General features: G+C 42.6%; 1 protein-coding gene across 4 annotated transcripts in view; it reads right to left on the minus strand.

The window, feature by feature from the left end:
* CHID1 (chitinase domain containing 1) overlaps positions 1 to 19,174 on the minus strand; it is a 251,855-nt gene that overhangs the window by 193,440 nt on the left and 39,241 nt on the right. For all 4 annotated transcript variants that reach the window (XM_048854719.2, XM_048854724.2, XM_048854718.2 and 1 more), the window contains exon 8: positions 10,307 to 10,399. In XM_048854719.2, the coding sequence (XP_048710676.1) occupies positions 10,307 to 10,399 (93 nt within the window). The remainder of the gene's footprint in view (positions 1 to 10,306; positions 10,400 to 19,174) is intronic.

Below are 19,174 nucleotides of genomic sequence, written 5' to 3' on the forward strand. Positions count from 1 at the left end.
CTACTGGGGTATGGTGAGCAAAGCAAAAAGCAGAGGTTTCAAAGGACAGTTTAAAGTAGGCTTCAGCTACTATTCTACCCTTGTCTAGTTTGAGTTCTTCACAAAGTTTAATGTAGGAGGTTAAAAAGGGGATCAAATTTGGTGCCTTTCCATATCATACACTGGATCTCATATAGTAATATATTTTTATTGGATCAATTCTTTGCATTTTCTAGACTGGATTTTTTCCTAAACCATCCAGTATTTTTAGCTCTTAAAAGTGTTTCTTTGAAGATCGCATTTGCTTCTAGACTGCTTTGATCTTAATGCATACAAAAAGGAGTATAATAGCAAAACCTTAAATAAACTACTAACATTTAAGTATGGTCTCCCTTTAAAATTTAATCAGGATAGAACACAAGAGGAACAATGTTTCAGCTCCAGGGGCCCAAATTCAAGAGAGGCGTATTTGAGAAACATCTCTGTGTCTGTTTATCAGTCTTTTAGTAGCTACTGAGCTCTAAACTGTTATTTGATTTTTATGGTATTTATTTCTATGACTTTTGCTATATTTTTGATTAACAGTCTACAGTGATGCTAACAAATAAAGTGCATAAGATCCACTAAAGCTCATTTATAGGAGGTTAGAACCCAAACTGATTTTCAAGACACAATGAATTTGAAAATATGAGATACTGAATATGCCAATGAAAAGCAGTTTTTAATAGAAACCCAGTTACCCTGTAAATTTAAATTGGCAAGAATTTCCAGTATATGGAATTAAAATAAGGCAGGAACAGAGTTTAAGGACTCTGCCTATGGAAGTCATTCCATCCAAAACATCCTTTAAGATTTAAAGTACATTTGGACTTTGTGCACATTTTAGGGCATTTCCATTATTTGTGCTATAAAACCTTATGGATGCATTTTAAGCTGCTTACTCCATTTCAGCAAGAAGTCAAAATGTCCTAAGTAAAATTTATTTTTTTAGTTAATACAGCAGCAAGACATGTAATAATGTGAAGACAAATTGGTTATTTAAATAACAGCACTGATCTAACAGCATCTGAGTTTAACGGCTGTTATTGTAAGCAAGTGCATTTTCTGAATAAATCGCAGGGGAGCAAAGTGGAGAAAAATGAGACCAGATACAAAATGCAGATTATATAGAGTGATCTGCAATCCTTTTAGATTACTTTACATACCTCTGAAAAAATGTTGTCTATTTCAGAAAATATAAGTATTTCACTACCTTTATTTCTGTTAACTAACACATATATGTTAGACATAGTATTACTATAAGTATTGGGAGTTCACGTTAACTGAACATAATATACTCTCCCCACAATTCTGTTCACCTATGTCAAGTATCTCGAAACACTTTGCCTTACCAAATGTAAGCTTTGGCTTATATAAATAGGAAAACTGTCAGGAACAGGGCACATGCATATTTTACCATAGCAACAGGTAGAGAGAACGAGGAGTACTTTTTGCTGATACAGACTAACATGGCTACCACTCAAACAGGGAGAGAGTTACTCTCACAGGCCAGTACTGGAATGACTCAAAGGAAAAGGACAAGATATATAATTGTTCTACCTGGTACAAACCCAGGAGGTGTCTTCATGTCCATTGGTACCTGGAATGACTTTGTTCAGAACAAAGAGATAAGGGGTATGCCATGGTACCAGAAAAACAAAGTAGAAAGCTGATTGGTTAAATCTTGTTTCAGATGATGCATTCACACAATACCTTTTTATTTGTAAACAGGATGGGTATTAACAGCATAGCTTTGGGAGTGTAACTTTGGGAACACACCTTCTTTGTAAGGTGAATTTAACCTGGATGATGCACTGCACAAGATGCACTTCCTGGAAACTGGAATTATACTGAGCCTATCTTCTTGTACTATACTATTATTAACATTATGCAATAAACCCGACTGATGTTATTGCATCTCAAATATATTTCTTAATGAAACAAAGTGTGGTCAAGCAGTTGACTTTTCAATTTATCAGCATTTTAATTATCACTTGGATAGGTAGTTATTGTTCCCCATATTTTGTGGATAAAAAAGTTGTATACGGTTACTTCAGGGTTCTATTCCCAACTCTAAAACGTCAGACCCAGTCCCATCCTCTTAGCCACATTGGTTTTGGATTAGCAAACATATTGGCTATCCTGTCAGTATCCACTGCTTCAGCCACCAGATGGCTCTCTTCTCTCAGGGCCAAGAATAGACTCCAGGAAGCCCTATCTTTGCTGTCTATCAAAGTCCTCAAATTCACTTCTGGAAAATCCAGAAATAGAACCCAGGTGCCTTATACAGCAAAATAAACTTTTACCCACTTTACATATTTTTTCATGTTACCCCAATGAATATGCTACTTGGCTATGCTGCCTACATAGTAGAGATACTCATATTCATCTCTACAAAGTAACAAGACATATCATTTGCCTGGCAAGTAGTTGCACATGGTGATATCTACAGAGAAGGGGAATCCCATTTGTTATTTCTTTGCTAAAAAAATTCTCTGCATTCTGGTATTTCTGATGTATCTTCATGCTCCTTTGTTTTGCTCCCACAGATAATTTTTAAAAAGGAGATTTTTTTTCCTTTTTTGTATAAAATACATTTTTAAAAAGTTTAAGTATTTATGACAGTGGATGACAAACCTTCTCTTGCACTTTTAGTGCAGAGTGCTGTTATTCTAGATGTTCTACAGCAAGTCTTAGGGCATTGGAAGATACCAACTAATAGTTATTTTTCAGTTGCTCGAGAAGTGAGACTCTTTTGCATGTTTATAGTTAGAGAAGAACTAAACAAGTTAAATGGTTGGCTCTCATGTTCAAAGGGCAAAGCTATCTTGGTCTCAAAAGGTCTTTCTACAATTAATGAATATTGTATCCTGCAAATCCAACTTTCAGTCCAAGAAAAATAAGACAACAGATTCATACTGTGCGAGCTGCAGAAAATACACCAATTCCAAAACAAGCAGTTTTCTTCGACAGAAAAGAGGTCAGAGTTTGAGACGCTTCGGCAAAACTAAAGCATATTCCTGACCTGTGTAGAAGCTGTTAGTCATCTAAGTTATTTGACCATATTACAGTTCCAAATAAAACAATTATATCAATGTTGGGATCCTTTAACATCTGACAATCAAATTTAAAAGGTAAATCAAACTTCAAACTGATAGAAGGAAACACTTTACACAATGCATAATTAGCTTAAGGAATAACTCACCGCCACAAGGTGTCATTGAGACCAAGAACATCAGAGGATTCAAAAGGCGTTTAAAGTAGTACGGTGGCCTTTACTGCCCACCAAGGGCCCCCTCATGGCTAGGGTTGCCTCTGTGGCTGTCCTGCCTCTATTTCCCTTCATCCAATTCCCTTTAAGAACTCACCCAGTCTCCAATGACCTACCAAGCTCAATCCTTTAATTCCACCAGTTCACATCAGGCTGGCAACAGAGTCAAATACCAAACTCAAAAGTCCAAAACAGTTTTTTAGTTCATCTTCCCTTCTTTAACTCCTGCTCACAGGAGTTATCTGGCTAGGGCTCTGCAGGATCCAAACTTGCTTCTCAGAGCTACTCCTTCCACCAGCCCCAGCTCCACAGAGTCTCCTGAGCATCCTGCCAGGCCTCCAGCCTATGGCTGTCTCAGCTACTCTCTCCCCCACACAGCTTCCTGTTGCCTTTTATATTAATAACTTGATTCCTCTCAGGTGGTACTCACCTTGTAACCAGAGCTGGCTTAGCACCAGACTCTCCAGCCCATAGGCAAGCCAGCTTATTACAGACATTTTATATGTACAGCCACAGGATATATTTTAGCTTGTTAAAGAGATAGGAACCCTCATTCTTCTAGGCATGAACTACCACTAGTTGGAGAAGGATTTAAGTAACTTCCTATGGATAGGTGTGATGGGGTATACATGTCCCGCACTGGACAGGAAGGGGTTAACTCCATACTGTGGGCTGAGGAAGCCATGCCCCATCTCCCCTGCTGGGTAGGCTCCTACTGGAGCCACAGTATAAAAGGGCAAAAAGAAAAGGAGTACTTGTGGCACCTTAGAGACTAACAAATTTGTTAGTCTCTAAGGTGCCACAAGTACTCCTTTTCTTTTTGCAGATACAGACTAACATGCCTGCTACTCTGAAACCAGTATAAAAGGGAGCAATCCAGCTCAGTCTGGGCTGACAGCCGAGGAGAGAGGATGTGCGCTGCAAGCTCCTGCACCCAGGAGCTATCGGTGCCCCAGACCACAGAGGCCAGGCACACCAAGACTGCCCACAGAAGCCTCCAAGGGAAAGGCGTCTCCAGGAACTTTGCTGGTCAGCTACCCTGGAGAAGTAGAGAACCTGCAGACTATGGAGAAGATAGGCAGGGTAGAAAGTGGCCCAAGGGAACTAGACATTGGTCTGGCAATGGAATCGTGAACCAGGTCAGCATGTTTTGGATGGATCCCTGCTGGATCCCCTGTTTGGATGGATCCCAGTAGTGAATACTCTTGCAACTGACAGGGCCCTGGGCTGGCACCCAGTGGAATAGTGAGGCCCTGGATCACCCTGCCCAAGCTGCCAATCCACTCCTCGGTGGCAGCCCACTCCCTTTGCCTGGCTGCCTGACCACACTGCCCTGCAAGGGAGGGCAGCCCCTAGTGACTCCTGCCACCCGGCCACACTGCCCTGCACAGGAGGGCAGTTTCACTGCCCAAGAACAATGTCAGACACTGGGTCTGCAATGGGAGCATGCCAGAGACCCAGAGCAAGGAACAATGATCAGTCACTGTTTATACGCAGGGGCTTAAAACACATGAGATTTAGTGGTTGGATCCAATCACAACATACTGGTGTGTCCCTCCAGAGTGTGGTACTGGACCCAGTTCAGATAACTACTAAAAGGGAATAGGAATCTTATTGCTTTAATGATTCTCTACTCTGTTTACAACACAAAGGAGTGAAAGCATTTTACTATAATCCATAGTTGGCAGCAATTACTTAAGATCTTTACAAGCATGCATTAGCCTAATGAAAAGCATTTTTGTAGAGAAATGATTGATAATCCATTGCAGAAAAATGCTACAAAAATGTTAGAGCAAATGAAAATGCTTAATCTGTAACAGACAACAATTAGCCACAGTAGAAAACTGCCTTAAAAAATGAACTACCGAATGGGATGAAATTTGGCTCACAGGAACAGTAGTGAACTTCTTCGTATGAAAGATCAGAAGAAAGCTGCAGACAAAAGTGAAGACCTTTCCTGTTGTTGCTCTTCATTTAACCAGAACTGCTGGAACTGAAAACATTTTTAACATTATGTTTCAACACCCCTCTGAGGTAAGGACATACTATTCCCATTTTACAGGTGCAAAAAGGCAGGCTGACAAAAGGTAGGATTTGCCTAATATAATAAAGGAAGTATATGGCAGAATCAGAGATAAAATCATCAGGACCTATCTTCTTAGCATATATTCTTGAAGAGGTTTTTATAGTTTCCTGCGCTGTTGTGTGACATGTCAGCACTAAGAATTATCCAGAAGAGCCACAGCAATTTGTCTCACTAGAAGTTACGTTCAGACCACTTCATTTCATGCAGTCACTGCCAGAAGTGATGTTCAGTTATAGGGGCCTGATCTACACTATAAAGTTTTACCAGAAAAACCTTCCTTGCGTCAGCACTTTATTGTATGCTTCCATACTTAAAATTGAGTCCTGCCAACAAAACCCTCAACCACTTATGACGCTCAAGTTAAACCAGTTCGGTGAGCAATATAAGCCCTCTGTCAGTATAGTTCTACAAGCACAATGCCTGCATGGAAGCAGAAGTACCTGTACTGATGTAAGCAGTCCTCTAGCAACAAGCAATGATTGCTCTGGTTGAGCTTTTGAACTCTGCTGCCTAGTTAAAGCCGTGCAAATCTGCAGATATCCGCTTTAGATCTGTGAATGCAGCTATCCACAGTCCATGTTTGCAAATCAGGTGCAGATACACATTTTGTATCCACGCAGGGCTCTAGTCACTGTGACTGGAAGTCTTCCTCCTGTTTAAAATCCCCAGCCCTGGAAATGCCTATTTTCTGCCATTTCTACAAGCATGACTCCAGCTCACCCGCCTGCTGCTGCATGACCCAGGAATGAAGTCCTAGATTTCCTCAGGTTGTGGGGAGAGGAAGGTGTGCAGCAACAACTGCAGCATTCCCACCAGAATAAAGATGGGCACGCTGACACCGCAAAAATCCATGGAGATCATGGGGTACAGCAGAGATGAGGATCAATGATAGGAAAAGGAGGAGGGGTTGCAGCAGGTTTATCCTAAGTCAAAGGAGCAGAGCCCGCAAGACCTGCCCCTATGATGACCAGCTTGATGGCATACTGAGTGGGGATCTCACCAACACCTTGAGACTTTGGACACCCCAAAGACTCCAGGGGAAGACCCTCTGGAACTGGCAACCCAGGAGATCACTGAGAACGGGGATACAGATTGTGCTGGGATAGCCAAGATCTCTTCAAGTCCGAGCTGGACCCGCAGAGCTAATCAGTGAGGAAGTGGACTCTGGTAGGTGCAATTTAATAGGACTCCCCATAAATGCAGACCATTTTGTTTATCTTTTCTAGGTCCCCCAAAAACACTTTGCTACACCTTTCCCCCCATCAAAACGGTGACCAATTGTGCATGGGGCCAAAGGAAGTCTGTCTTCAACTAGCTGCCTTATTTTAAAAGCATGAAGTGGCTGTACTATGCAATATGCAGTCAAAAAGACTGTAAAAACAGCCAAAAAGCATTACCAAATACATACTTTTACAGAAAATGCTTGCTTACAACCCACAGAAAGCCACATTTAATGGACACAAAAACAGAGCACTTCCATGGATTTCAAAGTGAAAGTCTACATACAACTTACAGATCTTTCAGAGAAAGCAGTTACTAAGCACGTCCAAGTGTGTACATTTACAGACCAGGGTTACATTTTAAAAACCCCAAAGAAGGTGAAAATGTGTGATCAGCTCAGGTTTTGGCTTGGACAGGCTAACTTCACTAGCCAGCAGTCACAGGGCACTTGTGCTGCTGTTGAAGAAGCTGGTTTACTTTAGCATATGAAACTTTTCAGTCCACTGGCTCATCACGGAATTTTTCCAGCAATTAGCATTTAACTTTTGCTAGGACATTTTTAGGCAGAGCTGCCTTTGTTTCTCCCACCACAATAGGTAATCTCCCCACACCACTCTGTAAGGACCTCTTCAGGTATCATTGCTGAGAAGAGCTCAGAAGCATGACTCCAGGTAACAGCCAGAACTCTAAAGCAGTTCCCGTCTATGCCCTCATGATTAATACATCCTCATGGCTCATGACTGCCTGCAGTAAGTGTCGCAGTCTTTACTACACCTGAAAGTGTACTGTTAAAAATTAATGAAGGAGTAGCGATTGTGAACCTGTTTGTTTATTTTAAACAGCCCAAGGGAAGAAGTACAGAGCTGAAGTACTTATCTTCTGTCCTACCTCCCCACCCCACACCTAACACTCTCTCTCTGTTTATCAGTGACCTCAATGGCAGTATACTTAAAACTATGTCCTTTTTACACCAGCTGACAGCCTAAGCATGATAAGAAGGAAAAGGAAACTGACAGGGAAGACAGTCTCCAAATTGGTGCAAAGTGCTGAGTCTGGAGCAAGTAAGACTGGTGAATGGAGGAAGCATATGCTGGAGGGGATAAATACAGACAAAGAGATGCACCAAGACACACTGCAGCTGTTGAAACAGACTCGGCTGCTAGAGCATATTATGGATCAAAGCACCCGAAGATCAACTCCACAGCAGCTACTCCACAGCACGGAGAACCACCTGGCAAGAGCATGAGATACTGGGGCCCACATTTGTAAAATTTCAACTGGTATTCTATTGTTTAACAGTTTGATTAAAAGTGTGATTAATTTTTTTGAATTAGCTACGATTAATTGACATCCCTAGGCATTGCTGAGCTCAGAACCTACTGCGCTCAGCACCAACTCTAGCTCAGGCCAAACACCCCTCTCCTCAAAACTCCAGTCCCCCCAAGCAGCATTATCCTTTCATTTAGCTCCAGTGGACAATAATGAGAACTGATTAGGCTACACCAACTGCAACCTCTCAGTCATGCAGTTGAGTGTGGACAGTACCTTGCACTTACTTTCTTGTAAGCGGTACCTAATAAAAACCCAGATTTCCTGTGTCTTACAATATAGAGATGTGGAACCCCCCACCCAAAAAATAAATTGATAAACCAGCTAAATTACTGTCTGGGTACTGCAAGATGTGTCTTAAAGCTTCCCTTACCAGCACAGAACTTGCAGTGGCCTTAGTAATTAGCGTGGTCTCAAGCTACTCAAAAGCAACAGATGGCCTGTCCACCTCATCCCTCCAGCAGCACCTGGTCAGCTTCTCCGGTGATTTGTGTGGCATCCATGTTTTTGGCAGTGAGATGGAAAAACAGCACAAAACACAGTAGATTATAGGAGGGAACAGAGTGATTTGTAGAAATTTGTCCCCAAGTTCCTGTAATTCCCTAGAGAAGTGATCGTATCAATGGCAGCAGCCCCAAAATACTCAGCAAAAAACATCCACAAGGTAGTGCAACAGACCAGGGGGAAGGGGGGGGGGTAGAGAGAAGAGAGAGAAACAGCTGTCTATCCAGAGTGATAAACATCTTTTGCCATTACCACCTGATGCTGTGAGGACACACTGCACTGGCAGAGGCTGCCAAACGTGAATGCACTCTACCAAAATACCTATGTTGGCGGCAGTATGCAAGTGGAATTTTGGAGCGTACATAAGGGGTTAGGTCTCAATTTGAGCTGGTGACTGTGTGGTATAAAGGCTCAATCTTATTACCAATGCCAAGAACCACCTAGTACCCAACTTTCATCAGTTTTAGTCATTTACATTCAGATAAATAATTAATGACTAAGTATATCTAAAATCCAGAATGCCTAGCAGTCAAAATTAATCATATGAGATACATAAATATTGCTGTTATATTGGCTGCCCATAGGGACAGATAGAATCAGTACATGCAGACTTGGAACGGTTAGTGGCATTTCGTATACACTGTCAGTGCCAAAACCTGAGCATAAAGTGCTTTGACTCTGTGCAAAATGTCAGTCTCGCAGAGATCTGACCTTCCTTCTATCATTCGTTATAGTCAAAAGTGGCATTACATGCTTTTTGGCCAAGTCGTCAGCTAGACAAAACCACCCCAGCACACAATGCTCTCATACTCTTCATTGCCATGCAAAGGGTATGCATACCCTGACCCTACCCGGCACCACCCCAGAGATTCACAAGGATTGAGCCAGATCTGGGAACTTCACTTCACAATACCTGGTGTGATACCATCAACCGTGGTCAGTCTGGCTGGCCCAACGGTCTCCAGCATGCACGCTCTTGCTCTCACTGTGTGTGTGTGTGTGTGTGTGTGTGTGCGCGCGCGCACGCGCGGTACTTAAAGATTACAGCTTTTGTGGACACTGGTTTAAGAGGGTTTGAGGTTCACGAAAATAAGAAAGGGAGACCAATTTCCTTCCAGATCTGTTGAAATTTACATTCTGGTTTACACCATGGTGACTGGCTTTCACTTTTGAATGAGTAACATTTTAGGAAGTAAAGATCCTCCCTATAATATTTATTGAAAGATAGAAACCGACAATTTTTTACTGCAGCTGAATCAGAAGTTCCTGTAAAACTGGTGAACTTGTATTGTGTGATCTTTTCAAGTCAACTTTCTGTCTCTCAGCTATTAGTGCCATTAAGGCCAAGTCCTTACTTTGCCTGACTGTATATATAGCAAGACCATGCTGCATCTATTGCTAGGTACTAGATGCATTTCACACGCACGTGAAAGTCAAAGCAAAATAAAGCTCAGTTACCATAGATTTCATACCTTCCCCTAGCCCCGTCTCTTAAACACCATTTACGACATTTTGAAAGTGTGTCAGAAGCCTTAAAGACTCTCACATACTATCCCACTCTTGGCGATGAGTCACAAAGTTTCACAAATGTGTCTGCTTTGTTTTTCCAGGCAGTTCTGCCCTGATATTTTGGGCTGATGCACAGTATGAGACCTTAATCCAAGCTATTTTGAGAAAAAAAAAATGTGAGTGAGCTTGGTGTCTCAGAATACACAGAGCGCGATGTGCAAAACCATGTGATCACAGGCATCGTACTAAAGTAAGTTCCTGCTCCTGCAAGCCACACTTAGTTTTGAGAAAGCTGTTCAATTTATTGTTGATGAGAGAACAAAGTAGAATTTCTCATTAGGAATCTCCCCCATCAATGCAGTACTCACCCTGGTGTGACAGCAGGTGGGATGACCAGTATTAGCTTAAATTGTGCTTCATGGAGAGCTTCCGAGAGGTGAGTGAGCAAATGAATCAGCTCCCTGTAATACACACACATTGTTAGGTGACAGGCAATAGATGTGGCAGGGTATCTGCATGAGTCATTTTAAAGTAAAACTCAAGGTAAAGACATGTAACAGGTAGTACACCCTATCTCTAAGATTTGTAACAGGTGAAACATTCTAGGCAGATTTGTCAAGGCATGCCCTTTTTCAGCATCATTAAGTGTACAACACTGCTGGAGGTACTCCTATATTTATAGTAGGTTATAGTGGAGCTAAAATTTTGCCATTTTTAGTTGTAATTTTAATTTTTCCATTTTCACATGTAAATTCTCAGCTGAAATGTACATTTTGGAATTTTCCCCTGGGACAGCTCCTGAAACACAAAGACATTGGTGTGCGTATGTGTATCAACTATATTCTGATCAGAAGGGGTTATCCCTTCAGTTCATGTTCAGTAAGAAGAGAGTTAAGCCAAGCAATAAAACTGAATGCTGTTCTGGAACAGACAGCCGTTGAACAGATTCAGATGGTCATTGTACTGGTGAACTTAAGGTTAGTGGAATATGTGAAGATGCCTTCAGCAAGCCATGCAATCTTCAAAGCGTTTTGAGGCCTCAAGAAAACGTGGATGTTTTTAGAAACCTTTCTACCTATATATTTTCTGTACTTTTTAAAAAAAAGTCACTCTGTATGCACAAAAAGCAGATTTTTGTTTCAAAAGAGGTCACTGACCCTGCCGTACCTGAAATTATCACCCTCTACTGTGGCACAATTTAAAGGTTTCCACAACAGCCATTTCTTATAAATGAATCACTAGGAGTGTGAGGTGGAAAATAAAGTCAAAGAAGCAGGTAAACTCTTAGGCCTGGTCTCCACTACACAGTTAGGTTGACGTAAGGCAGCTTACGTTGACCTAATAAAATCAGTGTCTACACTACAGCCTTGCTCCCACCAACATAAGTGTCCCACTACACTGACATAACAACTCCACCTCCACGAGAGACATAAGACTCACATCAGTATAGTTAAGGTGACGCTTGGAACGTTGGTAGTCCAGCTCCTTGTGGAACGGGGTGCTGAGAAGCCCCAGATGGCTCCCCTCCACAGCTCCCAGCAGCAAATGATGAGCAGAGGGGTGGCAGCCCACCAGGAGCCCGGGAGCCTGTAGGTCAGCTGCCATCGGAGCTGAGTCTGGGCTCTCAGCTCCCCCACTAACCTGAGAGAGGCAGTGTGAAGCACTCCTGGTGAGGATGTAAACCACTGACCCAAGGAGGGTAGTGTAGACAAGCACCACTGCAGTAATTACTGCAGTGGCTGTAAATCAACCTAATATAGGTCGACTTAAGTTTCTAGTTTAGACATACCCTTAAAAGATCCTCTTTTAGAAAGCTGCTATCATGTATAGAAGCAGAACTGTTGTTTTGCAGATACATTTGTTTATTCTTCAGTTCTCCCATGGAACACTGAGTGCAAGGATCAATCAGCTATACAGGCAGTGTCAAAGAATCTTCTAATACTGAAGTTATGCTGTAATTTTCTCACTGTTAGGTGAAGTGGATGATTTATCAGTAAACTACATAGAGATATGATGTAGAAATTAAGTTAAATGACTTAGCAGCTCAAGCAGAGTCCTTTATTACTTTCACTTCACAAATTAAATACTGTCCCTCTGTGTGTGTTCCTTAAGTCTTCGGATTCATCAAAACAAAGTCAACTTCCCTATTAGCAATAGGCAAGGTGGAAGCAGGCAGATGAGCTGAATAGGGAATTTAAAGTCTCTATAGTTACACCGCAAACCTACAGTGAACAAGTCAGAGGAAAGAGAAAATTCCTCAACCATAATACTATCTAAGAACACAGACTTCTAGAAATTGTGGTGCCAAATGGTTATTGCCGGAATCAAACCTAAATTACGCTGATACAAGAGGCACTTTGATGGTGCCTGTTTACTTATTTCGCTTACATTGAACAAGAAAAAGATTCCTACGATTTGAAGGTACACGAGTGGGAGGCAGGTCATTTAGCAACGGCAATCCTAAACTTCATTCCACTTACTCGGTTACATTAGAACTGAAGTCCCAGAAAGACTAATTTTGTGTAGAGTAATCTGCTCCAGCTGCATGATGGGAGGGAAGGAATCCACTCCTCCCTCCCCCACCCACATTTTTTTTTGTTTTTGGTTTGTTTTTTTAAGTCAATCATCCTCTCTATAGTTAAGATTTTCACTTGGGGGTAGATTGGCTACTGTTGCACAGTTATATGCAGGAAGAAAATCTCAGCACTTTTTCAGACAGCATGGCTAAAACTGCCTCTGGAGTTTGCCAATAACTCTGCAATCTCAGTTTTGGCAAAAGTGGCAAACAGGACATTCCTACTTTACTCCCAAGAGCCTAGCACACTGCTTCTGCAGCATCCCCACTCCTCTGGAGTTTACTTGAGACCTGGTTGCCTCTGGGCAAAACATTGCACTGAAATACCACTGAACCATTCCACTTGTCACTATCTTACATATACTCCCGCTCCCATCCAGAGGGAAACACTAGATTGCAAGGTTTCAGAGTAGCAGCCGTGTTAGTCTGTATCCGCAAAAAGAAAAGGAAGACTTGTGGCACCTTAGAGACTAACAAATTCATTTGAGCAGAGTGCCAGAAGGCCTCCTTTTCTTTTTACTAGATTGCAAGTAATCATGAGTGTCAGTTTTCTTCATTTGCCATATTTACCATCTCCATTCTCATTCTGGAAGAGTAAGAACTGCCTTTCCCATCCCTCAGTGTATGTATTCCACATTTTGAGCACCACTATCCTGTCAAAACAAGTCATTGATTTAAATACAGCATAAGAGAATCCCTACCCCAAGCTGTAGCCACCCTTTCCAAGAGTGACATTACCGCCACATCTTCACACACAAAAGTCAGAAGCTCCTGCCTTTTATATTCCTACCAACCAAAACATCTCAATCCCCCGTACCTGCCTCATCTCCCCCAAATACCTGTTGAGTCAACTGGACTTTGCAGCATAGCGGAGAGGTTAAATCTGGCCAGTTTTGAACCAAATATACTGGTGGAGTAGGGGAGATGGGGGATGATGCAAGTGAATACAAAAGCGAAAGGGTTCCCACGTAGGACACCTTGCCGGCAGTTCTCAGAGGGGCTGCAGCTCAAGGACACCTAATAACTGGTGCAGTGTGGTACGCAGAAGAGTTGATCCATCAGATAATCAAGTCCCAGATCATTTACTGTTTTATTGTGAAAAATCAGCGCCTTGTCCATCACCTAAATCCTGGAGTTATGTGCTTTTAATTTCCACTTCCAAATGGATGTAGAGGTGTAACCAGTGGTGAGCTGGACCAGGTTCACACCGGTTCACTAGAACCGGTTGTTAAATTTAGAAGCCCTTTTAGAACCGGTTCTAAAAGGGCTTCTGTCAAAGTTTCTTCCCGTCTCTGAACTCTAGGGTACAGATGTGGGGACCTGCATGCAAAACCCCCTAAGCTTATTTTTACCAGCTTAGGTTAAAACTTCCCCAAGGTACAAACTATTTTACCTTTTGTCCCTGGACTTTATTGCTGCCACCACTAAGCGTCTAACAAATATAACAGGGAAAGAGCCTGCTTGGAAACGTCTTTCCCTCCAAAATCCCCCCAAACCCTACACCCCCTTTCCTGGGGAAGGTTTGATAAAAATCCTCACCAATTTGCATAGGTGAGCACAGACCCAAATCCTTGGATCTTAAGAACAAATGAAAAAGCAATCAGGTTCTTAAAAGAAGAATTTTAATTAAAGAAAAAGTAAAAGAATCACCTCTGTAAAATCAGGATGGTAGATACCTTACAGGGTAATCAGATTCAAAACAGAGAATCCCTTTAGGCTAAACCTTAAGTTACAAAAAGACACAAAATCAGGAATTTACATTCCGTTCAGCACAACTTATTTTATCAGCCATTTAAACAAAACAGAATCTAACGCATATCTAACTAGATTGCTTACTGACTTTTTACAGGAGTTCTGACCTGCATTCCTGCTCTGGTCCCGGCAAAAACAACACACAGACCAAGAAAACCCTTTGTTTCCACCCCCTCCACCTTTGAAAGTATCTTGTCTCTTCATTGGTCATTTGGGTCAGGTGCCAGCGAGGTTATCTTCGCTTCTTAACCCTTTACAGGTGAAAGGGTTTTTCCTCTGGCCAGCAGGGATTTAAAGGTGTTTACCCTTCCCTTTATATTTATGAGGACTTCTAAATTTAACTACAGGCCAAAAGTGGCGCCTTCGGTGCCGACTCCATGGGTGCTCCGGGGATGGAGCACCCACGGGGAAAATTTGATGGGTGCAGAGCACCCACCGGCAGCTACCCGCCCCTCCCTGCCACCGGCCCCAGCTCACCTCCGCTCCGAATGCACCGCCCTGCTCTGCTTCTCCGTCCCCTCCCCCCCCCGCTCCCGGCTTCCCACAAATCAGCTGTTCGTGCAGGAAGCCTGGGAAGGCTGAGAAGCAGGCAGTGGCTTCGTGCTCAGGACCAGGGAGGCAGAGGCAGAGCGGAGGGGAGTTGGTGTTGGGGGGTGCAAAGAGGGCTACTCGCGCTGCAGCAGGTAATCTGGGGCGGGAGGCGCTCAGGGGAACCGCTTCCCACCCCAGCTCACCTCCACCTCCCTCAGCCCTCCCAGGCTTCCCACGCAAACAGCTGACTCGTGGGAAGACAGGGCGGGGGGGAGAGGCGGGTGGCAAAGTAGAGTGGAGTGGCGTGTTCAGGGGAGGAGGCGGAGGTGAGCTGGGGCCGGGCGCGGGACGGGGAGCTGCCAATGGGTGCTCTGCACCCACCAAATTTTCCCTGTGGGTGCTCCAGCCCCAGAGCACCCACAGAGTCAGCGCCTAAGGTTCCACTTTTGATGTGATCAGTGAGGGGAGCAGCTGCTCCCCCTGCTCCCCCCCAGCTATGCTCCCCTGCCCCTAGGAGCCAGAGGGACCTGCTGGATGCTTCCTGGGAGCTGCCCCAGGTAAGCACTGCCAGGAGTCCCCAACTCGCGCCCCCAGCAGGTCCCTCTGGCTCTTAGGGGTGGGGTGGGCACCCACTACGGTAGCCCACGAGACCCTCCTGCCCAGTTCTGGGGGCAGTCAGGGGACAGGGGAGGGGGTTGGATGGGGCAGGGGTCCGGGGGGGTGGGCGTCAAGGAACGCCAGGGGGTTGGATGGGGCAGGAGTCCCCGGGGAGCGGGGGTGGGCCACGACCTCCTCGTGGGTGGGGAGGGAACCGGTTGTTAAGATTTTGGCAGCTCATCACTGGGTGTAACCCCCTGTAGAGTGCCTTGCAGTAAAATCCAGTCTTCAAATGTGGAAGGCACAAAGCAACATACTTAGGTCTGGATCTATGAGGGAATGTCTCAGCCTCCTGGCCCAATACATGGAAAAAAGTGGTCTAAATCACTGCTGTTATTTGGTAGTCAGCATCTGGAACACTAACCAGAACCCCGAGTTATCAACTTAAATTACAAGTGCTGGCAAAATACCATCGATCAAGGTTCCTCCTCTCCCCCCACCATTAAGATGGAGTCACAGCCTGCCAGTTTGTAGCAGTAATATAAGGGCCAACATTTCAGAGATGTTGTAATACTTTATTTAGGGAGAATTACAAGCCCTAGAAATTCAGAATTAAGGTTACACTAAAACAATTCCAAATATGTTAAGAAAGGTAGTTAAGGCACCTAAACAATCTTAACCCTGTCCTGGAGTGACAACTTGCAATAACCAGGTGATTATAATTAAAGCATTTTTATTTGCCATTGCAGAGCAGAAGAAATGGATTTTTAAAGTCATGTTAGAATTAATGAATCTATGAAAAACTAAGGCCAAAATGGAACAACTGTGATCATCTAGTTTGACCTCCTGTAGAGCACAGGGCATAGCAAATCCCCAAAATAATTTCTAAAGCATCTTTTAGAAAATCTTGATTAAAAATTATTATTAGCGTCTTCATGTTCAAAGTTTTACCTGACCATTGATCCCCTAAACATTTGGCCTATCTATATAAAAAAGCTGAGTAATGCCACTGCAGATTTCCTCAAAATGTCATATCATCTCGGGGACCCAAGCAACTTGGCTTGTTAGAGCCTCACTGCACATATCAAAATGGCTTATGGCGAGTCGGGGAGGAAAGTAACAGCAAAAGAGTTGCAGCTTCATGTGCAAAAAACAGGGTTTACAAACTGTCCCACTAACCTGTCAAGCCATCTCTCTAGCCCATGAGAGATTTATACTGAATAAGACAGGATTAATGATGAACGCTTAAAGACTTCATTTAGGCACACTCCCATTTGTCAACCAAGATAGATTATTTAAATCAAGTGTGCACTCTCCCATCTTCCCCAAACAGTAAAAGTCCATTTACAGCATGCTATAAATTAAAACTTTACTGTATCCCAATAGTGCTCTTCGGTGTCTTAAAACAGTATTTTCCCATATTACCACTGACAATTTTGAAAGAAAAACTGGTGTCTCCCATTTTAAAAGTTATAATGAGGTACAGTGTGGTGGGAACAGAATCTGTCTTTATGCAAAGACTTTATTAAATATTTATGATCTATTTCACCATTGTCAAATTTAACTTCAGAGACGCCTCTAAAGCATTGGGAGTTTTAAGAATCTACCTACCATTTCCCTACTCTTCCAAGGCTTCCATTATCCCTGGCATAATGAAGGTCTATTTTCTAAATATCCACAGTTTGAAACTCTCCATTTGCCCCCTATAAAATTTAAGTATCTGTCCACACACTTTGGCATCTGAGATTTTTCTTTATTACTTTAGTTCATAAGGACACGGACCTTAGAATACACAGTTGGTCTTAATGCACAGTATTTTCACTTCAGCATATTTGAAGTCTACCATGGGGCATGTTATCAGAAGCCTGTTACGTCCTCCTCTATACTTATGTGACCCTTTGAAACTCAGCAAGTTTCTAACTTTAGCCTTTCTATAAGGTTGGTAAGTCTGTACTCCCTGAAATTAATGACCTGTCTGGGAAATTGGACAGAATAAAGCTGTCTACTTAAAGAAGAAATTGTCCTTTCATGCCACTTCATTCCCTAGTTAATACCAGGAAACTGGAGTGCATTATGGCAAATCTTTGATTAATAATTATTCTTCCAAGGATTAACCTGAAGGATGGAACTGCCAGCACAGGTTTTTGTTGCTTTACTCCCACCAACAATTAGTAAGATGCCTGAAGGAAGCCAAGCTCCTGCAGCACATTATAAGAAAAGCATCTTTTCCAGGCAACATCCGTGTGCTGGTGATGCCATCTATCAGCAAATGCCTGCCTGAATGAGAGGAATAAACTACACATGGTGGAATCTCCAAGTCTAGTATGACACTGAGTGGTATATTCAGGCCTCTACAACAAACTAATTCAGGACCTTTGGGGAAAAGAACAGAATAAAAATGTAGTGAATTTTTAGGTTAACAGATTAGTGAAAGAATCTGTCCAGTGACACTGCAAGCAACTGCCTGAATAGAGATACGGAAAAGAGTGCCACTCTGCCCTCTTAATAATCTTTACCTTGTTACATTTCTCAAGCTAAATGCTACAGGATGAGAAGCTTGTGGCATTTTATTCCTCAAGCCTGTCACTATTGTTATTACTATTGTTGAGTGATATAAAGAAAGACTGCAATTAGGAGTCACTCTTGATGGAAACAGTTACCTTTTCAGAGAACTAGGTTTTCCTCCACATTCCCTACCTCACATGAAGAAAAAGAATCTAGTATTAGACCAAAGATCTGTCCATTGTACTGTAGAGTTCTGCAGAAAGACTAAACGCAGAGTAAAAATATCCCACTCATTAACAGAAACAGGAGTTGACTTGCTGTGTAGGAGTCTGAAAAGAATAAGAGATTAGCAAGATCCCCCCCCCCCATTTTTAATTGCTTCTAGTGGTTCTCAGCACAAGCATGTAAATAGGCACCAAGTGAGTGCTGCAAGAGGCTAGTTTGCATAAAGAGCACAGGATGACTGAAGGAAAAGAAAATCCTTAGTTCACAAGTAAGTAGCAGGTGGGCATGCTGTGGAAAGAATGTTGTATTACATCATATGGTCATTTGTGGAAACACTGGGTCTTGCAGGTAAAACTTGTACCCTTGAATTGAGGCAGTTTGCACACCAAATGGACAAATGCAGATCTGTACAACGTTTACTTCACAATTTACCTTTTTAATCTGATTTTATTTAACTTAACTGTTTCAGTTAGAACAATGCTTTCTTTTCTATAGGAAAATAGAAGTGGCCCCTTTAAAGGCAGTTCGCTTCAAGTTTTTCAGATAAAAAAAGGTTCAAAGTGTACTAAAAACCAATATAGTCTTGGGATGCACAGGCAAAGAGTAAAAGTCACTGAGAGTTGAAGGAACTGATTTAAGATTATAATAGGCTAAACAGGGGCAGGACCTCTGAGCAAATAGCCACAGCTTGAGCCAACATTGGAATATTTACAACATTAACTTTTTGCTCTCCAAAATAAATTGAAGATGACCATGTTCAGTCCATTTTATAAGAGATAAACAGAAAACATGATTTAAGGGGAACTTGAGCAGTCAGAATTTCAAGCCTTGGTGTGGCCAAACTAGTGCACCAGCAACCTTCTTTCTCCTCAACCAGCTTTTCAGAAGAGCAAGGAGACTCCAAGCTTTTTATAAATAGCTATTTTTGTATTTTTGGACTCATCAGAACTCCACACTTCTTGCACTCTTACTGATGACAAGGTGGTGGTGTTTGGTTTGCTTTAGTTTAAAGTGACATCCCTAGATTCAAGAGTTTACAGAAATGAGTAAG

The sequence above is a fragment of the Caretta caretta genome, chromosome 6 (genome assembly GCF_965140235.1).
Source record: "Caretta caretta isolate rCarCar2 chromosome 6, rCarCar1.hap1, whole genome shotgun sequence".
Lineage (NCBI taxonomy): Eukaryota > Metazoa > Chordata > Testudines > Cheloniidae > Caretta > Caretta caretta.